This window comes from Mustelus asterias, chromosome 8 (assembly GCF_964213995.1).
Source record: "Mustelus asterias chromosome 8, sMusAst1.hap1.1, whole genome shotgun sequence".
Lineage (NCBI taxonomy): Eukaryota > Metazoa > Chordata > Chondrichthyes > Carcharhiniformes > Triakidae > Mustelus > Mustelus asterias.
The window spans coordinates 66280075-66305877 of record NC_135808.1 but is presented as its reverse complement, the minus strand read 5'-3'; the positions used below and the strand labels follow the sequence as shown (position 1 = coordinate 66305877).

At 44.1% G+C, this 25803-nt stretch overlaps 1 protein-coding gene across 1 annotated transcript; it reads left to right on the top strand.

Annotated features, from left to right (window-relative positions):
• Positions 1–693: 693 nt before the first annotated feature.
• Positions 694–25592, top strand: mgst3a (microsomal glutathione S-transferase 3a). Its single transcript, XM_078218109.1, has 6 exons — positions 694–790; positions 10173–10302; positions 13301–13374; positions 20367–20424; positions 23368–23440; positions 25338–25592. Exons 2-6 carry the CDS (start codon positions 10183–10185, stop codon positions 25448–25450), a joined length of 438 nt encoding a protein of 145 aa, XP_078074235.1. The 5' UTR covers positions 694–790; positions 10173–10182; the 3' UTR covers positions 25451–25592.
• The last annotated feature ends 211 nt before the right edge of the window (positions 25593–25803 follow it).

Genomic DNA, 25803 nt, shown 5'->3' with positions numbered 1-25803 from the left:
ACCCTCTAATTCTATGCTTTTAAAACTCTACTCTAACTCTTATCTATGAGCAAGGATGTGTGGGTTAGGTTGATTGGCCATCCTCAATTGCCTCTTATTGTCAGGGGGATTAGCGGGGTAAATGTGTGGGGTTACGAGGATAAGGCCTGGGTGGGAATGTTGTCGGTCCAGACTCAATGGGCTGACTGGCCTCTTTCTACACAGTAAGGATTCTATGACTGTAACACTACATTCTACATCCTCTCCTTTCCTTTTCTATGAACAGTATGCTTTGCCTTTATGGTGCACAAGAAACAATACTTTTCACTGTATACCAATACACGTGACAATAATAAATCAAATCAAAAACATTTTGGGTCCCTATGACTTTTCTTCAGACAGCCCTGGGTGCTGAGGTTTTTTTCTGACATGTGCTTTGTTTTTATTTCAGATTTCCAGCAGCTGCAGTATTTTGCTTGTATTATAGTTTGGTCGCCAGGCTATCTGAACTTGCACACTCGAGTAAACGCAAAATACTGCGGATGCTGGAATCTAAAACAAAAAACAGAAAAATGCTGGAAAATCTCGGCAGGTCTGACAGCATCTATTAGAATTGCTGAGATTTTCCAGCATTTTTCTGTTGCACGCTCATGTGTTCCACTCTTCCTAGATCTGCAATCCGCCTTTTCCAAACCACCCCCCACAGCCTAGCTATAAACGCCCAGGTTTAGAATAGCTCCTCTGCACTGATTCATGCGAGTGTGAAGTCGCAGAAGGAGAAAGAGGGCGGGGGAAAAAGCTGCAGCGTTTGGTATGTCTATTTATTTTATTTTAGGAGGCAGGGGAGGGGGATTAGCAGCAACTCAAGATTAAACTTTATTGTTACAGATTGACATTGTTTTTCTGGATGAAGGGATCAGGCTGCAAGAAATTAACTAACTTCCTGGTACGTATGAGCCTCCCCAGCCTTCAGTGGTTGATGGGTCTCATTCAGTTTTCTTAAGAAAGATATCACTCTCTCTCCATCCAAATTAAAACCAAGGGTGAAGACTTTAAATGGAGCTTGTATTATTCGCAAGATTCCTGGTTCTGTTTTCCTTCGGATTTACATCGCTGAATCTAAAGTTCAACCTAACTGGTTAATTTATGCTGGGGTAAATCTTACCCCAGTCCAACGCCGGCATCTCCACATTATTATTTATGCTGTACAACATCCTCCCAAAGCATTTTTATTTAACCCCATCAGCATAACCTGCTGTGTTTGACCAACCAATTAGACATGTTTGAGGGTGTATTTAGCAGGGTGGATGGGATGGCGGAGGGTATTTTGACCTTCAGAAGACCTTCTATAAAGTGGCGCGCACGATCAGGATTTGTGAGATAATGGTAATATGTGTTAACACGGGTTGAGGATTGGCTGGTTCATGCACAAAACACAATTGGAATAAACAGATCCAGTAAACCAAAGTTATGTTAACCTCTATTGTAATTGGGGGATGGAGTTTATGAGAAAATATAGCTCTCTGCAATTCCACAGCAGTGTGCAAGTCTGCTCAAAGGCTGCGTGTGTCTGGGAGAGGGTGTGCTGCAGAAGTTCACTGGATTGATTTTCTGTCTTGTTGCGAGAGAGAGTAAAATGGGCCTATATTCTCCAGAAATTGGAAGCATGTGAGGTATTCTAATTACAAAATTGAGGGAGGTGGAGAAATTTCTTGAAAAATTGGGGATGTTTGCAATTTTGTACCCCCGAAGAGAACCTCTACGGTGCAGAAAGAGACCATTCGACCTATTGAGACTGCACTGACCCTTTGATAGAGCATCTTGCCCAACCCCATTTCTGTGCCCCCCCCCCCCCCCCCCCAGTTTACCTTGCTAATCCCCTTACTTGCGCATCTTTGGACTGTGGGAGGAAACCAGAGCACTTGAAGGAAACCCGCACAGACACTGGGGGAGTGTGCAAATTCCACAGTCGCCCAAGGCTGGAAATGAACCTGGGTCCCTGGCACTGAGCCACCACATCGCCCAATATGGATGCTTCATTATCGAGGACTGAAATCAATCAATTTTGAACATTGAAGGGAATCGAGAGCTGTGGGAATAGGGTGAGAAAGGTGCATTAATGTTCAGCCTTGATCTTGTTGAATTGAATGGCAGAGCAGACTTAATAGGCTATCTGGTCTATTTCCTATTCCTGTTTCTCTGTTTGTTTTACTCACTTGTGCGCTTGCCTAGTTTCCTCCTAAATTGCTTGTATGCTATTTGCCTCAACTGCTGCATGTGGTGGAGTTCCACATCCTTGAAGTTTCTCCTGAATTGCCTTTTGCATTTATTAATGACTTCTTGGCTTGCATTTATGACTCCTACATGTGGAATCATCTTTATTTTTGACACCTTCATTGTAGAGCCCCAGCCTTTTTGAGTTTTACTGGAGACCTTCAACCCAATCTTCCCATGTGGGTGACGTGGGCAGATCCCCAGTCTTGTTCAGGAATTCTCACTCAACCCCTTTTGTACAAAGTGAACATTTGGCTTGATAAGACTATCTGAGTTGCTCGGTCACTGATAGTGTCTGTACTTTGCACTGTCGCCTTGCTTCATTAGTAGTTTGTTGCATGGCTTGCAACTTTGTTTTGGAGATTTAAAAAAACTGAACTCTTGGAAGCTAGTGGAAATAGTGGTTTTATTTCGCTAATTGAAATGGGAGGATTGGTAACTGACAGTATAACTTCCATTCCCTGGAAATTAAGGCTTAAATTTGATTGAAACTGTCTCTTCCTGAAACATTTCTGGCACGTTCTCTACTTGAGCACTTCTCCTTTTGTTCCACTCCTTTAACATCTGCATCTACCCTTTTAAAGTTTATTTATTAGTCACAGGTAGTCTTGCATTAACACTGCAATGAAGCTACTGTGAAAATATCCCCATTTCCCATCTTGAGTTTCTGCCCAAAATAGTCTCCGCCTCTACACTGAGGGAGTCTATACCCTCTGATTGCAAAGTTGTCCTATCCTCTGATCTTGCTACCCTCCCTAAACTTCCATACTACCTCTCTCGACCTTGCTATTTTATGTGGCCCACACTCCCATGTCCTTCACCACAGATGAGACCATTGCTGAACACATCCTCATATTTCGCACCATCTGCAAAGCCAGCTTTTAATCCCACTTGTTGCTGTTTGCCATTGGAAAGATATCTCCTCTTCTTTTCCACCTGAGTATTTTCAAGCTCTACTATGAGTGGATCACTCATAGCTTGTATGCTTTACTGTACATGGTGTAAATAGTTCTTGTTAAAGACTGTAAAGCTACAAAGACTTTTTAAGAGAAGCCATTCTGTAATCAACCTCCCAACAAGAGATTACTTACTGTTAACTCTGGAGTATTTCCTATTGTCTCCATTCTCATCCCTGTTGAGATAGCTAGCCTCATTCATTTACAGGATGAGAGCATTGGCTGGGCCAGCCTTTTATTACCCATCACTAATAACTCTTGAGAAAGTGATGAGTTGCCTCTTGAACCACTGCAGTCCCTGTGGTGTAGGTACCCCCACAGTGCTGTTAGGGAGGAAATTACACAAACATTCACTCTCCACCACCACCACACAGTGGCAGCAATGTATACCATCTACAAGATGCACTGCAAGAGCTCACCAAAATTTCTTTAGACAGCACCTGCCAAATCCATGACCACTATCACCTGGAAGGACAAGGACAGCAGATACACAAGAACACCATCTGGAAGTTCCCGTTCAAGTTGCTCACCATCCTGACTTGGAAACATGTCACCATTTCTTCACTCACTGGGTCAAAATTGTGGCAGGAATGCCGGTCAAGTGGGCTGCTTTGTCCTGGATGGTGTCTTCAGTGTTGTTAGAGCTGTACTCATCCAGGCAACTGGAAGAGTATTCCATTACACTCCTGACTTGTGCATTGTAGATGATGGGCAGGCTCTGAGAAGTTAGAAGGTGAGTTGCTTGCTATAGGATTCTGAGCTTTTGACCTGCTTTGGTGGCCATATTATTTATATAGTTGGTTCGGTTCAGTTTCTGGTCAATGGTAACCCCAGGCTATTGATATGGCTTCAATTATGGTAATGCCTTTGAATGTCAAGGGGTGATGGTTATATTCTGTCTTGGTGGAAATGGTCATTGCCTGGTGTTTATGTGGTGCAGATGTTACTTGTCAGCCCAAGACTGGAAATTGTCCAGGTCTTGCTATAGATGGGCATGGACTGCTTCATTATCTGAGGAGTCATGAATGGTGCTGAATGAAAGTTGTGTAATCACCGGTGAACACTTCTGACCTTGTGATGGAAGGAAGGTCATTAATGAAGCAGCTGAAGACGGTTGGGCCTAGGACACTACCCTAAGGAACTCCTGCCGAGATGTCCAGGAGCTGAGGTGATTGACCTGCAACCACCACAACCATGGTATCTCCATAGACACTGGTGAGGCTTGGGCTTGTGGGCACAGTGGGGTCTGGTGTCTGTGAATGAATGTCCTCCACCCTTTCCTGGGACAGAGACTGCTGCATGTCCCTGTACATCAGGAACCATGGGTTTCCACAGTAGCAGCTCCTTGGCGCAGACAAATATGATCCTGGTGCCTGTGGATCCATCAGATTGGACCTCTTGGTTGGCAATGACTCCAGGCGGCCAGCGTTGGTTACTGCAGAAATTTCTCTCAGACACGGGTGACAAAGTAGTCAGCACTGCTGCCTCTCAGCGCCAGGGGCCCAGATTTAATTCCGGCCTTGGGTGACTGTGTGGAGTCTGCACGTTCTCCCCGTGTCTGCGTGGGTTTCCTCTCGGTACTCCGGTTTCTTCCCACAATCCATAGATGTGTAGGTTAGATGGATTGGTCATGCTAAATTAGTGTCAGGGGGATTATCACGGTAAATACGTGGGGTTACGGGGATAGGGTCTGGGTGGGATTGTTGTCGGTATAGGTTCGATAGGCCGAATGGCCTCCTTCTGCACTGTAGGTATGCTGTGACATGTCATTTGGATTGAAATGACCCTCCCTAACAAGGTGGTCATGTCTCTTCTACTTTTCCTGTCTCCTTCCCACTCTTGCTTTGACATCTGGATGCAGCGCATCCAGGTACGACTTTGGCTATCTGCCCATCAGCATTGCAGCTGGTGGGAGTTCTGTTGTTTGTGGCGTAATACAATGCTGAAACCAGGACAGTGAGAGCTTGGTTCCCAGGATCCCATTTGTCATTCTTTTCAGTCCTTCTTCCAGTGTCTTGCACAGCTCACTCTGCTAAACTGTTAAGAGGCAGGATGAAAAGGAGCAGTGTGCACATGGTGTATTCCATTTCTTTGCATGCACTCCTAGAACAAGTCACTTGTAATGTTGTGTCCTTATCAGAAAAGAGAACCTGGTAAGCCATGAGTGGTTAAAAACTTGGCGCAACTTCTCCATTGTAATGGGAGCTCGTGATGTGTGCTGCCAGTCACTTGGTGTGAGTGTCCACAATATGACCTATGGAAGGGCCCTGCGAAGATAGAAGATGGGAACAGGGGGAAACCGTTTGACTCCTCGAGCCTGCTCCACCATTCATTATGATCATGGCTGATTGTCCCACTTAGTAGCCTAATCCTGCGCTCTCCCCAGTACCTTTGCTCCCATTTGCCCCAAGTGCTATATCTAGTCGCCTCTTGAATACATTCAATTCAAAGTCTGGATCAGGAATGTCAGTCCACTCCCATGGATGTAATGGTGCTGGTGGCATCATCTTTTGGTTGGTCTGACACACAAAATAGGACAATACCTTGTTCTTCAAGTCCTGATCCATGTTGGGCCACTAGATATGTGACCTTGCTAAACTTTTCATCTGGGAGGCACTCAGGTGAGCCTTGTAGACTTCATCTCAAGAGCTGTGACTAACCAGCAGGTGGGATGACCATTCTGGACTGCCACCCTCCCACCCTGCAAAGGATGCAACCATCCTGCCCACTGGTTGAGTTTTGCATCTCAGTTCATCATCTCCTATAACAGGAGGCTAACCCCGCAAAGGAATCTTCACCTGGGACGGGACAGGGTCCCGGTCTGTCCTTTGGGAGGGAATAATGTTTTGATGGGTATGTCTGGTAAAGGCAGATGGCTCAGTATACTTGTGTTTGCATTGTCCTTCCCTGCCCTGTACACTGTTGTTCTGATGGGCTGACAATGTGAGAGCTGAGCACTGTATTCTCGCTGAAGCAATGGGAGGAATGCACCTGGATTTGCTTGTGGTCTGTGCATAGAGAATTATTGACCCTAAAGGTACTGATTCTAATGTCTAGACCTTCCTTATCCCTTCTCGGCTGTTGTCAGTGTAGACGATGCAAACCCAATGGGTTTTTCTAACCTGTCCTCCATCAGATGAATGCACTACCTTGAGGTGTCCCATGACAGAAGAGCTTTGTGTCCTGATCAAAGTGAACCAGCTGATTGTAGCAGTGCTTTCACATCCTTGCAAGCTTTCTTTTGTGCTGGCCTCCACTTTCAGTGGGTCTCTTTGTGAAGCAGTATATAGAGTGGCACCAACACCATTATAAGCTGTGGCAGAAACTTCCCGTAATAATTTACTGAGCCCAGAAATGACCTGAGCTCGGCCCACTCCGGGGTTGGGAGATTCCTTGATAGCTCTGACTTTGACCTCCACATGGGCATTGACCCTGCACTGTGATTTTGTGACCCAGATATTCTACACTCTGCCTGGAAGATGCACTTGCTATGCTTCAGGTGCAGCTCTGCCTCAGAAAATCTCCACCTCCTGATCCAGGTGGTTGAGGTGCTCCATCATTCAAGTAAACTGCTATGTGGGAAATCCCCTGCAACACCTTGTCCTTTGAAATATCCACCCTGATTTGAGTTATCCTCTAACAAAGAGCTGCGGCTGGTAGGCTTGGCTAATCAAGTTTTTGAGAACATCTTGCCTCCTGCAAGGGGACAGTGAGTAAGCAGCTAGCTTGGAGACCTGATTGATGCTAAAGTTTGTCATCTCTGCATCTGCTCACAGTACCATAACTAGTGCTGCCCAGCATGAAAATTGAATGGGCTCAGTGATTCCTAGCCTCTGTAGCCATCATGTTGCCTTTATGATGTAGGGCACTGTCCTGGGCTTCGCAAAAGTGAGGAGTGGCCCAAGGGTCCATTTGCAACTTGACGGTTGTAGTGCCCTGCATGTGCCTAGTTCATCTTTGAAAACCTCAATGACTTCCTCTCTCCTGTGTGCTTTATCTCTTCCCAGTTCAGCAGGATTTTCCTGAGCTAGTCATACCCTAGTAGACTATGCCTTTTACCACCAGGAGCCATCACCTGTGTGTGCTTTCTCTTCCCAGTTCAATAGAATTTTGCTGAACTGGTCACACCTTAGTAGACTAACCCCTTTCCTTTTTTACCACCAGGAGTCATGCTCTTAGTTGCAAGTTGTCATACTGCGGCACGGTAGCGCAGTGGTTAGCACTGCTGCTTCACAGCTCCAGGGTCCCGGGTTCGATTCCCGGCTCGGGTCACTGTCTGTGTGGAGTTTGCATATTCTCCTTGTGTCTGCGTGGGTTTCCTCCCACAGTCCAAAGTTGTGCGGGTTAGATTGATTGGCCAGATTAAAAATTGCCCCTTAGAATCCTAAAATGCGTAGGTTAGAGGGATTAGCGGGTAAATATGTGGGGGTGGGGCCTGGGTGGGATTGTGGTCGGTGCAGACTCGATGGGCCGAATGGCCTCCTTCGGCACTGTAGGGTTTCTATGATTTCTATGATTTTCTTGCTTCTTGGCTATTGTGTGCAATGTCCACCTTTTTAAAGCCCCCAAGCAATGGTTATGGTGTCTCTGGTGTACATCTGTAGTTTGATCCCTGCCTGAGGGAGGGAGGGAATCTGCTCGGAGCCCCAAGTTTCTATTGGTCTAATCATTACTGAACAGCAGAGACTTTCATGTCCACTTCCATCGACCGCCACGGTTTCATAAGCTCTACACATGCCTCACTCGCATTGAACAAGTTGCAGGAGCACTGCTCTTCCTGCTCTGTGCTTTCCAGGTGATGTGCAGTTGACTGCGCCCCCCCCCCCCCCCCTCCTTGACTTGAACTTTCCTTGTTGCAATTGTGACAGGTGGTGTCCATGGGTTTTCCAATTATTCAGTGTGTCTTCTCTTCTCTCTCGTTTCCCCCCCCCCCCCCCCTCCACACACACACACCTGAAACATTCCATCGCTTTTGCCCTTTTGTTTGCTGCCTCTTTTCTCACCCACCTGTGCACCACCAAGGGCATTGTCTTCTACATTGCTAGCAGCCATTTCCATTCATTGAGAAATTCCCACAACTTTCTTGAAAGTCGGCATGGCTTCTCCCAGCAGGCAATGTTGCCCACATTAGTGCCCCAGAATAACCTGTCACAGAGCATGTATTCTAATACTGCCCCAAACTCTCAAGAAGTCTTGGGATTGCGGTGATTTTGAATGGGTGCAACTAAATCCACAAATGAAATATCCCTTTGTTTCTATGGCGTTACTAAATTCCTCATTAGCTTGTTAAGTTTTACCCCATGGACTCAGGAGAAATGAGCGCTTTTAAGCCTCTTCCATTCGCCAGGAAAGCAACCCAACCTTGCACACATTTCCAGTCCATGTTCACAAACTCTGAGTGCTGACATGTCAGTCAGCGGTCACCTTGTCACTTTGCTGAACTGCCCCACACATGGCAAACCAGAAGCTCAAACTTTTCACAATCTGCATTTACTGACAATATCACTGCACTTGCTGATAACATCAGCATACATGTTCAATGGGAAATACACATTATATATGGGCCATGAGTAAACTGCCATAAATAATATCAAGTGAAATGTGTGGCTCACATTCCTACCCCTGACATGGGGCCATGCTATAAGATGTTGCAGTTGGCATAACCCTTGAATTAATAGTTAACAAATCACGTCAGTTTATAGGCAAATATTGGTTTACTGATCTTGTCAAAGCAATTGTTTTCTCTTTTGTCCTTCCCCTCCCATTTCAAATACGGCCATCCACCCTATATTACAAATGGGTACATGAATGTGATGCTTGTTTGCACTCTTTTATTCATTCATGGGACATGGGCATCACTGGCTGGCCAGCATTTTGTTGCCCATCCCTAGTTGCCCGAGGGCAGTTGAGTCAACCACATTGCTGTGGCTCTGGAGTCACATGTAGGCCAGACCAGGTAAAGACAGCAGATTTTCTTCCCTGAAGGACATTGGTGAACCAGATGTTTTTTTTCCCCCCAACAATCAACAATGGTTTCATGGTCATCAGTGGATTCTTAATTCCAGATATATTTCATTCATTTAAATTCAAATTTCAGTATCTGCCGTGGCAGGATTTGAACCCAGGTCCTCAGAACATTAGCCGAGTTTCTGGATTAATAGTCTAGCGATACTTCCACTAGACCATCGCCTCTCCTTGTCTCTCTCAATTTGTGATCTATCTTCCCCCATGCCCTCCAGTTTACTGTCGCACAATCTTGCAAGCATATTTTGGTTTTATTATTGAAAGGAAAAAGCAATTTGCATTGATGCTTTTCACAATCACTGGACTTTAGTGCTTTATAGCCAACAAAGTACTTATAGAATCCCTACAGTGTGGAAACAGGCCATTCGGCCCATCGAGTCTGCACTGACAACAATCCCACCTAGGCCCTATCCCCGTAACTCCACATATTTACCTGACTAATCCCTCTAATTTACGCATCCTGGGACACCTAAGAGGCAACTTAGCATGGCCAATGCACCTAACCCGCACATCTTGGGACCGAGGGAGGAAACCGGAGCACCTCGAGGAAACCCATGCAGACACGGGGAGAACGTGCAAACTCCACACAGACAGTCACCAAAGCTGGGAATTGAACCCAGGCCTCTGGTGCTGTGAGGCAGCAGTGCTAACCATTGTGCCAACATGCTGTTCACAAGCCATTAAGGTGGGAAATATGGCAACCAATTTGAATACAGCAAGGTGCCACAAATGAGTGAAGTGAAGAGATGCTGGTTTCTGAGAGCGTGTTGTAGTATCCTGGCCTTGGGGGTTATTGGCAAAAGTGAGGTTTTGTGCTCCGAACGGGTGGGGACATAATGAGCAGGAGAATAAAGCTGTGCCTGTTGGTAATGAAAAAAATGCTCTTTTTAAATGTTTTATCACTGGAACAAAATGACTTTTTTTTTCTTTGTTTTTTAGGGTTTGAAAGATGGTGGGGGTCCTGTCAAAAGAGTATGGGGCTGTGGTGCTGACTGGCACAGCCAGCTTTATCATGGTCACTTACCTTGCTCATAAAGTTTCAGCAGCACGCAAGAAGTACAAAGTGGAGGTGAGTTCATAAACAAGGAGTATGATTAGCAGTTGCCATGGATAACTCCAACTTAAGTTGCCTTTTGGGTGTAGGTGATGTTGCGGCAGTATGAAAGAACATAAGAAATAGGAGCAGGAATAGGCCATCTAGCCCCTCGGGCCTGCCCCGCCATTCAATAAGATCATGGCTGATCTGAAGTGGATCAGTTCCATTTACCTGCCTGATCCCCATTACCCCTAATTCCCTTACCGATCAGGAATCCATCTATCCGTGATTTAAACATATTCAACGAGGTAGCCTCCACCACTTTAATGGGCAGAGAATTCCAGAGATTCACCACCCTCTGAGAGAAGAAGTTCCTCCTCAACTCTGTCCTAAACTGACCCCCCCTTTATTTTGAGGCTGTGCCCTCTAGTTCTAGCTTCCTTTCTAAGTGGAAAGAATCTCTCCACCTCTACCCTACCCAGCCCCTTCATTATCTTATAGGCCTCTCTAAGATCCCCCCTCGGCCTTCTAAATTCCAACGAGTACAAACCCAATCTGCTCAGTCTCTCCTCATAATCAACACCCCTCATCTCTGGTATCAACCTGGTGAACATTCTCTGCACTCCCTCCAAGGCCAATATATCCTTCCACAAATAAGGGGACCAATACTGCACACAGTATTCCAGCTGCGGCCTCACCAATGCCCTGTACAGATGCAGCAAGACATCTCTGCTTTCCATTCCATTCTCCAGTGTAGGTGTGGTGGTCTGTACTTTGTGCTTGGGCAGAGAGGAAATGTGTTGAAGGCTGTCTTGTACAGTACATAAAACAGTTCATGTCATTTTACCCTAAACAATTCTCTTATTCTTGTATGCTCACTATCTTACAACTGCCTCCTGAATTGTAGTAGCTAATGCCTGTGACCAATTTAGTTACTGACTAGTTCAAGTGTAGGTCACCAATGTGAATAAGCATTATGGGAGATTGACAACACATGACAAATTTTGCTTAATTGTTTGTCAATTTGCACATCAATTATGCCATTTCATATTTGACCTGTTGACTGACTTGTGTTCTATAGTGTCATAGAAACTAGAAGCAGAAGTAGGCCATTCAGCCTTCAAGACTGCTCCACCATTCATTTTGATCATGGCTGATCATCAAATTCAATATCCTGATCCCTTTAGCCCCAAGAGCTATATCTAATTTCTTCTTGAAATCATGCAACGTTTTGGCTTCCAGGAATACATTTTAATCAGTCGACAACTGTAGCCGCTGTTTGAATTGGGCATGCACGATTTGGAGTTTGTTGACTACCCGAAGGCCTTTGTTTCTCGTGCTGCTAGGTCCTTCTGGTTCCTCACCATCTTGGGAATCTAGCTTAAGGTCCTTTCTATCAATCAAATGTCATTTGACTCACTTTTTCTTAAACGGCACCAATGAAATGTTTGGTGGTGGAGGTTCAGCGCAGTATTTAAGTGGGATGTGCGTGGAGGTAATGAATGGGTGGTCCAAGGCAACACTGTCCACCAAGGCCTTTAATTGTGTGGCACTGGCTTCACATAGCCTGAGGCGGGAATCAAGTTAAAACAGAACTAAGTGTCTCTCATATTGATCACTGAGCTGCTGTGTTTGTTCCTTCCTCATATTTAATTAAAACCTCGCTATGCTTTCCTATTATTTCCACAGCAACACTGGATACAGTTTTTGTATTTGGACAGTGATGGTTTCTCAACTGTGTGCAGCACATAATTACAAGCTGTGTCATATAATTGGTCCCTCGGAGTATTTCAAACACCTCCTCTGCTTTGCTTGATTTGTAGCTTATGAGGCTTAATGGAAAGGAATAAGATGTTGACTTAGTTTTTTACTGCTAACAAAATGGGACGGCACACCTACGAGGTCAGGAATAACCAGAACATTGTCTTGTGCCTCTCCCATCAAGCATTGTTTCTCTCATGGAATTCAGTCGCCAAAAGTTGCAGGCAACCCTAAGTATCTCAGTGATCATCCTTCATGCTGAATGAAGAGCATTATTGCCCAGGCATTCCCATCCTACCTGCAATCTAATGCACTTTCCAGTAGTTAGTCACGAGATACCAATCTCATGTGGTGTGTCCTTGAGTGTCTCTAGCTCAGGAATACTATTGTGCTGGATTATTTTTTTCAGCTTCTGAGCATGTCATCCATATAAGGCAAGTCGTGCTTTACAGGTGGAGACGGATTCCAGGGAATAATGTAACTTTGTAAACCCCAGGGAATGATTATTCCCATGAGTGCCTAGAATTGCAGATTTTAAATTGGGACATGTTGTCATCCAGTGGGCAGGACAGGTTCACAAATTGAGTCAAATGAGGAGCTGGACTCTTGGCTGCAGTGAGTGGTGTCTGTACTGTCGTTTCGCATCAACGTGATTGGCTAGGAAGAAGTTTTCTTCGAAATTTGGAGTTTAAAGCAAGGAGCCTTTCTATCTTTTTGGTACTATGGAGAAGAGATTGGAGTTGAGCATTTGGTGCATTTTTATTTCTGTTATGTGTACAAGTTAATTTTGGAGCGAGGAAAACTTTGAGCGCCACTGGGTTGCTGGTGATATGTGAATTGGGAAGTGAAGCTTTGAGGCAGGATGTTGTATTGTAAAGGTTAGGCAAATGTGGGGTGCTTCGCTTGGAAGAGTTTGGGGAGCAAAAGGTTGTCTCAACATAACTGAGCAGCAGGCTGGTCTTTTTATTTTAAAAAAAACTATGGAGCTTTCATCATTTGATTCCATCATCCAGATTTAATACACATGCTTTTCTTGTGCAGATACATCGGAGCCCAGATTATCGAGTCAGTAAATGACCATCTTTCCTGTGTTGACTTGTCACATTCAGTCCACATTTAGTTACTGTAATTCCAGTGAAATTTGAACTTAAATCTACTTGGTGCATTCACTGTGGGTCATGCTAGCTGCAATTTGGATTTGTGTGCGTCTTGTCCAAATACCCATGTAACAAGATTGTCTTTCTAACAAATGTATATCTCTTTATAAAAGTACCCTGTGATGTACAGCGATGATCCTGAGACAGGACACTTGTTCAACTGTATCCAGCGGGCTCACCAAAATACGTAAGTGTCGCTGAAAATACACCAAGTTACATGTGCTCAGTAACTTTCATAATTGTGTACTATGATTTTTCATATCTCAGAAGGGCAGTTAATAAACTTAATTCCAGTTGAAGGTCAAATCTTGGCAAGAACTTAATTGGCTTTCTTCCTTTTGAAATTTGATTTGCAATCTCTTTTTAACAAAAACAGCCCATGTGATTGTTAGACGAGCAAGATTTTTGCAGACTACAGCTTCTGTATTTATCAACTCGTGAAAAGACTGAGGGCATTGTTTTGGATTAACTGAAGTCTCGAGAGCATGGTTATAAGTGGGACTTCATCACTGAAGGCATTGGGATTGGTGAGGGTTCAGTTGGCTAGCAGTATTTGAAGGTGGGAGGGAGACTGCAATCTTCGTCATTGACCACAGAGTAGTAATCTCCACCTGGTGATCAAACGGATTGTACGTTGATGTTATACCTGACTTGATTAGACTAACTGAGCTGGTACCAAGGCCTCAGGCTCTTGGCAGTACCCTTTGGCATGGTACTTGATATTACACCACCATGTGAATGATGTGTGTGTGTGTGTATATATAAAATGTTTTGTATAGTACCACGTTGAGCTGATAAGCTGCAAAATTTGCCAGTAGGGTGAAAGGGCCAATAGCAGCATGGATACAAAATTGCCAAAGGGATAGAAACCTTGCTTTGGTTGGTTTCTAGACTGAAGTGAATTATAGTGGTAATCGTCGTCTAAGTTCAGTTCTAGGCCCACAGCTTTTGATGCATGTTAGATTTGGAGGTACAGGGTACAATTTTGAACTTTCATGTGATTCAAAACTTTGGAAGTGGAATAAGTGAAGATGGCAATAGGGTTCAGAAGGACGTTATCGGTGATAGTGGAATTGGCCGACACTTCATCTGCCAGGGTGATCTATTCTGTTGAAAAGGATGAAAGTACCTTTTTTTAAAAAAAGGGGTGCATGAACACAGCCCAGGCTGGAGTGTTTATCCCATTTAAGGCACCAATCTTTAGGAAGGATATGAAGACAGTAGAGAGGTTTTAAGCAAAGTTCCTCCAAGGATCAGGGATTGCAGTTACTTTTTGAGACACTTTCAGGTAGTGTAGGGCAAGAGAAGATGAAAAGGGTTTAGTTTGAGTAAATGAAGAGAAACTGTTGCTGATGGCTAAAGTGTCATTAACCAGAGAGCTGGGATTTAAGATGATTGACACAAGGGGAAAAACTTTTTATGCAATGAATGGTTAGGATTTTTGTGAAGGGTTAGGGGATATTGATTCAGTCATAATCTTAGAGAATTGGACAATACTCTTAATTGGAAAAATCGGATACAAGGAGCTGCTGCAGATTCAATGGCTGAATGGTCATAAGAAATTAGAGCAAGAGTAGGCCATTTGGCCCATCAAGCCTGCTCTGCTATATGCTATAATCATGGCTGATTTGGCCTTGCTTCACTTCATGTTATGGACCAGATCAGAAACTCCCAAGGAATATTGTGAAGTTAGACTAGACTCAACGATTTTTGATTTTGGCATTAGTATGAGGATAAGCTGTTTCACTCCAGATGATTCTCCCACCCCACTAGGAAGCTTTTATTAAAACATAACTTTTACCATTTGAACTACTTGCATGACGAGATACAATTCTTAACCGCTAGTCTGTCCCTTGGTTCCAATTTAAGCAATATTCCTCAAACATAAAGTCCTCTTCAAAATCACTTGGCAAACAGGCTTGTGTTATGGTATGTGCTAGTCCTCAAACCTCCAGAACATCTCTGGAGAGAGATGCCTATTTTCAAACTGCAGTCTTGAGTGAGAGAAAAGATCTCCTTGTAGCCGCTAGCAGAAAACTGCCTGCTTGTCTCTAGTGTATCCCTGCCCATTAGCACATGATTCAGCCTAATCAAACCCAAGAGACAACCCAAAAAACAAAACTGCATTAGCTCAAGTTAAAACAAACACCCCAATATCTAAGATTAGTTATTCTTCTACAATCTGTCTTAAAGGCACCGTATCATCACACCTACCTGTCCGCCATAACCCTTGGCCAACTCGGTCTTGAATGACCCAGTCTGCACGGCTCTGTGGGCAAGAGAATTCCAAAGACTAACAACCCTAAATTCCTCCTCCTATCCATCTTGAAATGAGACTTCTTATTTTTAAACTGTGCCTCCTCATTCCAGATTGTGCTGTATTATTCTAATGATTAGGGTTTAAAGGGAATGGAGGAGAGCACCTCCGTGCAAATGATTTAAGAAAAAAACAGCTAAAATAGATGACAAATCTATTGAAATGAGTGACCCTTAATGACAGGAGTAGAAGAAAGCTTAACACAAATGACATTGCTGCATGTTATTGTAACAAGGACATTGCACTGTTTATTTTAGTAGGGTCAAATGTCCATTCATTTATTCTCTCACCCGTTTGTAATTGTGGACTATACACCGCCCCCTAAATTAAGCTGGAGAACTTGACGGACAAAATGTTTTTGTGCCTTTTTGTTTGGATGGATGTCAATTCTCACATCTAGCCCACCATCCTTGAACTCAACTGAACATAATTTTTTTTCTTTCATGTCTTCAAGCACTATCTTTATTTTAAAGATCAGTGGCCTCCCTTGAACATAACTGGTCCCTAAGCTCCATTGTTCAGTTGACCATTGAAGTTGGTTAGCTGCCGAGTTCATCTCCATCCAGTTTCTATCCTTGGTTACTGTGAGCTGTATCATTTTTAAAACAGTAAGAGTTTTAACAACACCAGGTTAAAGTCCAACAGGTTTATTTGGTAGCAAATACCATTAGCTTTCGGAGCGCTGCTCTTTGGTCAGATGGAGTGGAAATGTGCTCTCAAACAGGGCACAGAGACACAATCAAGTTACAGAATACTGATTAGAATGCAAATCTCTACAGCCAACCAGGTCTTAAAGATACAGACAATGTGGGTGGAGGGAGCATTAAGCACAGGTTAAAGAGATGTGTATTGTCTCCAGACAGGACAGCCTGCAAGTCCAGGAGGCAAGCTGTGGGGGTTACTGATAATGTGACATAAATCCAACATCCCGGTTTAGGCTGTCCTCATGTGTGCGGAACTTGGCTATCAGTTTCTGCTCAGCGACTCTGCGCTGTCGTGTGTCGTGAAGGCCGCCTTGGAGAACGCTTACCTGAAGATCCAAGGCTGAATGCCCGTGACTGCTGAAGTGCTCCTCCACAGGAAGAGAATATTCTTGCCTGGTGATTGTCGAGCGGTGTTCATTCATCCGTTGTCGTAGCGTCTGCATGGTTTCCCCAATGTACCATGCCTCGGGACATCATTTCCTGCAACGTATCAGGTAGACAACGTTGGCCGAGTTGCAAGAGTAGGTACCGTGTACCTGGTAGATGGTGTTCTCACGTGAGATGATGGCATCCGTGTCGATGATCCGGCACGTCTTGCAGAGGTTGCTGTGGCAGGGTTGTGTGGTGTCGTGGTCACTGTTCTCCTGAAGGCTGGGTGGTTTGCTGTGGACAATGGTCTGTTTGAGGTTGTGCAGTTGTTTGAAGGCAAGAAGTGGGGGTGTGGGGATGGCCTTGGCGAGATGTTCATCTTCATCAATGACATGTTGAAGGCTCCGGAGGAGATGCCGTAGCTTCTCTGCTCCGGGGAAGTACTGGACGACGAAGGGTACTCTGTCCACCGTGTCCCGTGTTTGTCTTCTGAGGAGGTCGGTGCGGTTTTTCGCTGTGGCGCATCGGAACTGTTGATCGATGAGTCGAGCGCCATATCCTGTTCTTATGAGGGCATCTTTCAGCGTCTGGAGGTGTCTGTTGCGATCCTCCTCATCCGAGCAGATCCTGTGTATTCGGAGGGCTTGTCTGTAGGGGGTGGCTTCTTTAACGTGTTTAGGGTGGAAGGGATGGGTGGAAGGGATGGAACTTGTTGATGTCATCATATAGTTGTTTCAGTGATTGCTCACCATGACTCCAAAGGAAGAAAATATCATCGATGTATCTAGTGTATAGCATCGGTTGAAGGTCCTGTGCGGTGAAGAAGTCTTGTTCGAACTTGTGCATGAAGATGTTGGCATATTGAGGTGCAAATTTGGTCCCCATGGCAGTTCTGTGTGTCTGGATGAAGAACTGTTGCAGGAATGCCATCATCATGGGGGATGCCGAGACATCCATTGTGACGAGGAGTGCTCCTGGTTCAACTGCTCCATGTGTGTTGAGTTTCTGTAGGATGTCCGTAGTGTTGCGACAAAAGCTGGGGGTTCTTTGTACAATGGGTTTCAAGATGACTTCAACATAGCCGGAGAGGTTCTCGCACAGGGTCCCATTGCCTGATACAATGGGACGGCCAGGTGTGTTTGCCTTGTGTATCTTTGGGAGGCAGTAGAGATCTCCAACGTGGGGAGTACGTGGGATGAGAGCACGGAGTGTGCTTTGAAGGTCCGGATCAAAGGTCTTGATCAGAGTGTTGAGTTGACGGGTGTGTTCTTTGGTCGGATCTGTGGGTAACTGTCTGTAGTGTTCCTCGTTGTTCAGTTGTCGGTACACTTCTTTGCAGTAATCCGTTCTGTTCAGTATGATGATGGCCCCTCCTTTATCTGCTGGTTTGATGACAATGTTGCGGTTGGTCTTGAGAGTGTGGATGGCGTTGTGCTTGGGTGATGTTCGGTGCTGTCTTGTGAGTGCGGCTGATGAATTTGGTGTTTGGAGGTGCGTCAACACCAAATTCATCAGCCGCACTCAAGACAGCACCGAACATCACCCAAGTGCAACGCCATCCACACTCTCGAGACCAACCGCAACATTGTCATCAAACCAGCAGACAAAGGAGGGGCCATCATCATACTGAACAGAACGGATTACTGCAAAGAAGTGTACCGACAACTGAACAACGAGGAACACTACAGACAGTTACCCACAGATCTGACCAAAGAACACACCCGTCAACTCAACACTCTGATCAAGACCTTTGATCCGGACCTTCAAAGCACACTCCGTGCTCTCATCCCACGTACTCCCCACATTGGATGTCTCTACTGCCTCCCAAAGATACACAAGGCAAACACACCCGGCCGTCCCATTGTATCGGGCAATGGGACCCTGTGCGTGAACCTCTCCGACTATGTCGAGGGCATCTTGAAACCCATTGTACAAAGAACCCCCAGCTTTTGTCGCGACACTACGGACTCCCTACAGAATCTCAATGCACATGGAGCAGTTGAACCAGGAGCACTCCTCGTCACAATGGATGTCTCAGCACTCTACACCAGCATCCCCCACGATGATGGCATTGCTGCAATGGCCTCCGTACTCGATGCCGTCAACTGCCAGTTTCCAGGTGCAATTTTACAACTCATCCGCTTCATCCTGGACCACAATGTCTTCACCTTCAACAACCAGTTCTTCTTCCAGACGCACACAACAGCCATGGGGACCAAATTCGCACCTCAATATGCCAACATCTTCATGCACAGGTTCGAACAAGACTTCTTCACCGCACAGGACCTTCAACCGATGCTATACACTAGATACATCGATGATATTTTCTTCCTTTGGAGTCATGGTGAGCAATCACTGAAACAACTATATGATGACATCAACAAGTTCCATCCCACCATCAGACTCACCATGGACTACTCTCCGGAATCGGTTGCATTCTTGGACACACGCATCTCCATTAAGGATGGTCACCTCAGCACCTCACTGTACCACAAGCCCACGGATAACCTCACGATGCTCCACTTCTCCAGCTTCCACCCTAAACACGTTAAAGAAGCCACCCCCTACGGACAAGCCCTCCGAATACACAGGATCTGCTCGGATGAGGAGGATCGCAACAGACACCTCCAGACGCTGAAAGATGCCCTCGTAAGAACAGGATATGGCGCTCAACTCATCGATCAACAGTTCCGATGCGCCACAGCGAAAAACCGCACCGACCTCCTCAGAAGACAAACACGGGACACGGTGGACAGATTACTCTTCGTCGTCCAGTACTTCCCGGAGCGGAGAAGCTACGGCATCTCCTCCGGAGCCTTCAACATGTCATTGATGAAGACGAACATCTCGCCAAGGCCATCCCCACACCCCCACTTCTTGCCTTCAAACAACTGCACAACCTCAAACAGACCATTGTCCACAGCAAACCACCCAGCCTTCAGGAGAACAGTGACCACGACACCACACAACCCTGCCACAGCAACCTCTGCAAGACGTGCCGGATCATCGACATGGATGCCATCTCACGTGAGAACACCATCTACCAGGTACACGGTACCTACTCTTGCAACTCGGCCAACGTTGTCTACCTGATACGCTGCAGGAAAGGATGTCCCGAGGCATGGTACATTGGGGAAACCATGCAGACGCTACGACAACGGATGAATGAACACCGCTCGACAATCACCAGGCAAGACTGTTCTCTTCCTGTGGGGGAACACTTTAGCGGTCACGGGCATTCAGCCTTGGATCTTCAGGTAAGCATTCTCCAAGGCGGCCTTCACGACACACGACAGCGCAAAGTCGCTGAGCAGAAACTGATAGCCAAGTTCCGCACACGTGAGGACGGCCTAAACCGGGATGTTGGATTTATGTCACATTATCAGTAACCCCCACAGCTTGCCTCCTGGACTTGCAGGCTGTCCTGTCTGGAGACAATACACATCTCTTTAACCTGTGCTTAATGCTCCCTCCACCCACATTGTCTGTATCTTTAAGATCTGGCTGGCTGTAGAGATTTGCATTCTAATCAGTATTCTGTAACTTGATTTTTGTGTCTCTGTGCCCTGTTTGAGAGCACATTTCCACTCCATCTGACAAAGGAGCAGCGCTCCGAAAGCTAATGGCATTTGCTATCAAATAAACCTGTTGGACTTTAACCTGGTGTTGTTAAAACTCTTACTGTGTTCACCCCAGTCCAACGCCGGCATCTCCACATCATTTTTAAAACCCAATGTGCTTAATTAGAAATTAATGACATTTTCTCCCTTTTCCTGTTACGTGCTTTAGACTGGAAACATATCCACCATTCCTCTTCTTTTTAGCAGTTGGCGGAATCCAGCACCCAGTAAGTAACGTTCAACTTCCATTTTGCCAGATTTTGTAAAACATTTAACTCATGGAGTCGTCTTAATTGTGCTCATCAGAATAAAAGGTTTTGAATAGTTGCTCTTGTTAAAAGAGACAGCACAATAAAACACCGTCCACTCTGCCCATGTGTTTGAACCCTAAACTGTGAAGGGCTTCCAACGGAGCAGTATGGTTATTTTATATCCATTTTGTAACCTGTGATTCCTAGTTGGTACAAAAATTGCTCCTAGCTCAACACTCTGCCTATTAAGAACTGGATTGGTGGCTATAACTTTTGTCCCATCACTGCTGATTTGGTACCCAAGGTAAAATGTCATAACTTTGACGTTACATCTCTAGTTGAAGTGTTTAACTACCAACTAGGCTAATGATAAGTCTGTCATTTCACCTGAAGATTCATTTTTTTCCAATCCAAAATAAATTGGTGCCATGAAAATATTGTCCTCCTTTCTGCTAACTCCATGAGGAGCACCTTTTTTGTTAAACCCAATCAAAGTACATTGTCTGTCATGTTATGATTTCTTTCAAACTGACTTGGGGGGCCTTGTGCTGAGACAGGGGTGACATGTGGAAGAACCTTCCATTTTCATTAACAAACCCCTTGCTTTAAATGAGCGTCAAAATCTCTGCATTTTGTTTTTGTAAGAATCCAGATTTTGATGTGGTCAATCTGTAATATGGAACTTTTGTCAATCGATTCAAGGAGCTTTTCCAAGTATCTTACAGTATTTTGTGATACAGATAATTGTTTGCATCTTTGTATCCATTGGGAAAAGTCTCTTGCTGGAAATTCATTTTCCGATCTTTCCTCACAACTTGGTTGTGGTTACAGATCAATCACCTGGTTCTTGTCTGAATTGCTTCCAGTATTTGTCTCATCTCCAGTGTGACAACATTGACTTGACTAGGGCATTACAGTATTTGATTAGTTTTATTTTTGATGCTCTGCAGTTCAGTGAAAATAGAATTACTCATTCCCTTGTTTTCAGCCATGTTAATTATTTTGACACAAGTCACCCATTTCTGTCACTATTGGCCCACTTCCTTTGAAGTACTTGAGCAATTCGTCTGATTCAACTGTCCTTCGTTTAATATTCCACGAATTTAATAATTTGCAAAGTTTCTAATGCTACCTATGGAATTTTTGTAGTGTATAAAATGGTGTCATTTCAAAATAATTCAATAGCACTCATTTTGATACAACCTTTTTTCTTTATGTATTATTCCTTTCATTTCTCTCAAATGATTTTAAAAAATTTGTCCGCTACTTTAAAATCTGAATAGTTCAGTAACTTATTGCAGTCTCCTGAGGAAGTCCCTCGGAATTGCAAATGACTTTTTTCCACTTAGTTCAGTGGGTTTGGAGATGACTGCCTCCAGTGCTCCAACCTGTAGATCCTGCCACAAATCCAGGGCAGCTGAGGGTTGGGTCGATTGAGTTATGGGGAGATGTGTGCACTCCATCTTGATTTGTAGTCTCTGCTCAATGCATCCCCAGAGTCAGTGGGGATTTTTGACTTGAAGGATGTCCTGAAAGAGTCCCTAAAACATTTCCACTGTCTTGGGAGTCTCCTGCTGTGACTGAGTGCTGAGTAGAATAATTGCTTCAAGAGTCTGGTACAATAAATGACATGACCTGTTTGACAGAGTGTGATTAGCTTTGATTCTGGATATGTCAGCTTGGAAAGGATGGTGCTGTCAGATCACCTTTCTTACCATTGAATTGGGGGGAGCTTGCAAAAGCACTGCTGGTGGTTTTTCTCCAGTGCTTTGAGGTGCCTGTTGAGTGTCACAAGTCTCCAAAAGCAGCACTCAAACTGAGAAGCAAGACGTGCTGACTGAGAAAATGGGTTTCCACTAAACAGTTGGGAAACTCCAATCTAAAATAGGTATTTAAGCCCTTGAGAGATCAAACCCAAGACTAAGGTCATGGTTTACTGGGCAGCAATGATTGCCGTGCTTCAGAACAACTTGTTGTTTTTAATATTTATAAATCACTGTTCAGATTTCGGACTGAGGTTGAGGAGGAACTTTTTCACACAAAGGGTTGTGAATCTGTGGAATTCCCTGCCCAGTGAAGCTATCTCATTGAATGTTTTTAAGGCAAGGATAGATAAATTTTTGAACAATAAAGGAATTGAGTTATGGTGAGCGGGTGGGTAAGTGGAGCTGAGTCCACAAAAAGATCAGCCATGATCTTATTGAATGGCAGAGCAGGCTCAAGGGCCAGATGGCCTACTCCTGCTCCTAGTTACAAGATAATGAACGGCTTAGATAGGATGGACGTAGGGAAGTTGTTTCCATTAACAGGGGAGACTAGGACGCGGGGGCACAGCCTTAGAATAAAAGGGAGTCACTTTAGAACAGAGATGAGGAGAAATTTCTTCAGCCAGAGAGTGGTGGGTCTGTGGAATTCATTGCCACAGAGGGCTGTGGAGGCCGAGACGTTGAGCGTCTTCAAGACAGAAATTGATAAATTCTTGATTTCTCGAGGAATTAAGGGCTATGGGGAGAGAGCGGGTAAATGGAGTTGAAATCAACCATGATTGAATGGTGGAGTGGACCCGATGGGCCGAATGGCCTTACTTCCGCTCCTATGTCTTATGGTCTTATGGTCTTATAGTTATGTTACATTCACGTTGTCAGTATAGCCCAGTTTACTTAAACACAGAAACCAATTTTCACACAGTGAGATCGTGCAAAAAGCAAATGTATTGTGTGCTTTTGGCTGAGAAAGGAATGTCAGTAAGGAGAACTCTCTGCCTTGAGATCTCCTCCATCTGCTTCAGGAGTCAGTACCTCAAGGTTAATACTTGGGCAATGCAGTACACCTTTTTGTACTGTGCTGAATGGTAATCTTAAATGTATCTTGTCAAATGTACCAAGCTAACTGGACTGTACCATTGCTTTTTATTTTAAGCGACTGGTGAGTGCACTCGGAGGAATTTGGATAATTGGAAGGATTGTTTATGCGCATGGTTATTACACAGGAGGTAGGTGCTCAACTTAAACCCTTTGTCATTCCAATGTAAAATTTTACTTCAAATCCTTGAGCCAAGTTGACAACTTGTGTTTTTAGTTTTAATAATTGTACCATGTGGGTTCAACATTAATGGTCACTAGTTAGGATGGTGATTTTAAAATAGGATCTCATTCAGTGGAATTAACTAATATTTCGCATGACGTGGGCAAAATGACTGAAGAAGCAATTTCCAACTATTAACAGGGTCTCAATTGCTTAAAAATCAACACCTTGTTTCTGTTGAAACTATATCAGTGGACATTTTTAAACATAGTTACTTGTGGTGCACCTTTTTTATTAGAATAAAAGTATTCTCATCGGAATACATGCAGTCAGTGGATTTCATCAAGATAGAAACCAAATTTATTTCACTCCATTCAGTTTTTATAACATTTTGATTCTTAGCAAAAAATGCTACTGCACTAAGCGTATCATAACTGTTTCTTTGCAACAATCACTCACTCTTTGTAACTTAGCTCGATTAGTGTTTCTGCTGTCTTTTTTGCTAGCTGAAGTGGCACATTCAGCATACTTCGGAGATGCAATTAATGAAAAACATTCATGTTTTGGTCCTCTTGAATAATTCATCTGTCATTTTTAAATATTACTTGGATATTGGAATAAATTTTAACCTTCATCAGGTGGTTAGTCAGGTCAGATGTTAAGTTTAAATAACCTGCTTTAGATTCAATTATGGCTGGTTGGGTTTTCAGGCCTTGAGTAACTTGGAGCTGAAGGGAGGCAAAGATGATTCTGGGGAAAAGGGAAGTTGCCTCCCTCCATCACCTGTGGGCCAGGAGAAGTACAACCCACTTTCACCATACAAAGACTCCTGGGGTTGAGGGATTGCATCTTCTCCTGTGCCCACCCTTCTCAAGAACCCAATAGCCTCTATTTGTATTGTACTCTGCAGTACTCCCAGCACAACCGATTGACTGATTTGGAGAGGGGGGGGGGAGAAAGATGCATGCTTAGGGTTTCCATATCAATATCAAACTCTATGGGCCTTGCATAACTGACCCCTGATCTGCCCTAACTTTAATTAGAACAAACTCAACTGGAATACAATCTATTCCCTTCATAAACTTAGGAGTGATCTGTGAGGCTTATGCCACAAGGGTAGAGACATAACTTTAAAAAAAGTCTAGCTTGATAACTCGGATGGTGGATGCTGGAAATTGGTATAATTGGTCCACATCAACATTTCCAAAGCCTCCATTGCCTATCCTAATTTGAGTTCAGAGCTGGATGAACACTAATATAAATTGGGCCTGAGGGTCTTGCATTCAATTGTACAGATGCTTTTCCTTAAAAAGGTTGTATGAATGTTGAGCTTTTGTCCTGCACTTGTGTTCAACTTGGATCATTTGCCAGTCTTGTGCCCAATTTCCCAACACATTCAGGTGGATTGTAAACATATCTTCCTGCACCTGCAGGGGACATGTACCTCAAAAGGGCTCTTCAAGCATTAGCTGGTTGTTGAACATCTTGTTGCATTTTAGAATATTTACCAGAGTATTCCAATGAGGTGTGTTATACTTAGTCAAAGATTGTGCCCTTTCAAGATGCTCCTTAAAATCTGTTACTTGGACCCAGCCTGTAATTTTGTGTTATGTCCATTGGTTGGTTAAGGCAATATGTAAATTCCAGCTTCGGCTGACTTTTTTTTTAAAAAAAAGGCATGTGCAGCAACTTTGACAACTTGAAGCTTCACTAATCTGAAGAAAAGCTGTAGTTTTTAGTTTGCTTAATAGTGAACTACTTTAACATTCAGTCAGTGAACTTGTGTTGATGAGCATTAAGGAAAAGTAACCTGGAGTTATTTAATTGTCTTAGTTTAATATTTCATTTTTGTGTCCCCTCTTTAGAGCCTAGTAATAGAATATATGGTGCATTTGGTTCACTGGCTCTCCTGGCACTCCTGGGGACTACAGCATCATTTGGATTTCACCAACTGGGATGGTGCAGACATTGCTGCTAAGGTTAATTTATTAACTTGACAAATGTATACTTGATTAGCAGAATATAGCAGCGGCAACTTTATCTCTAATAGCAGTCATCTGCTTCTGAAGTTTGTACACAACCTTTTTATAAAATGAGAATAAAGTTCTTGCATATGGTAATTGTGTTTAATTGCTCAGAGCTGAGCATTGATCATTTATTTGAATGTTATTTTTCCCAAACCCCCTTTTTGAATTGAGCATCTTTTGCTGGAAAATCACCCAGTTCTCATTTGGGTGATTGAATTTTTATCCTTTGTCATATTCAGTGTATAAATATAGGGCATTTCTGCAGTTACAACACCATAACTAGTCCTTTTATATAAAAGAAAAC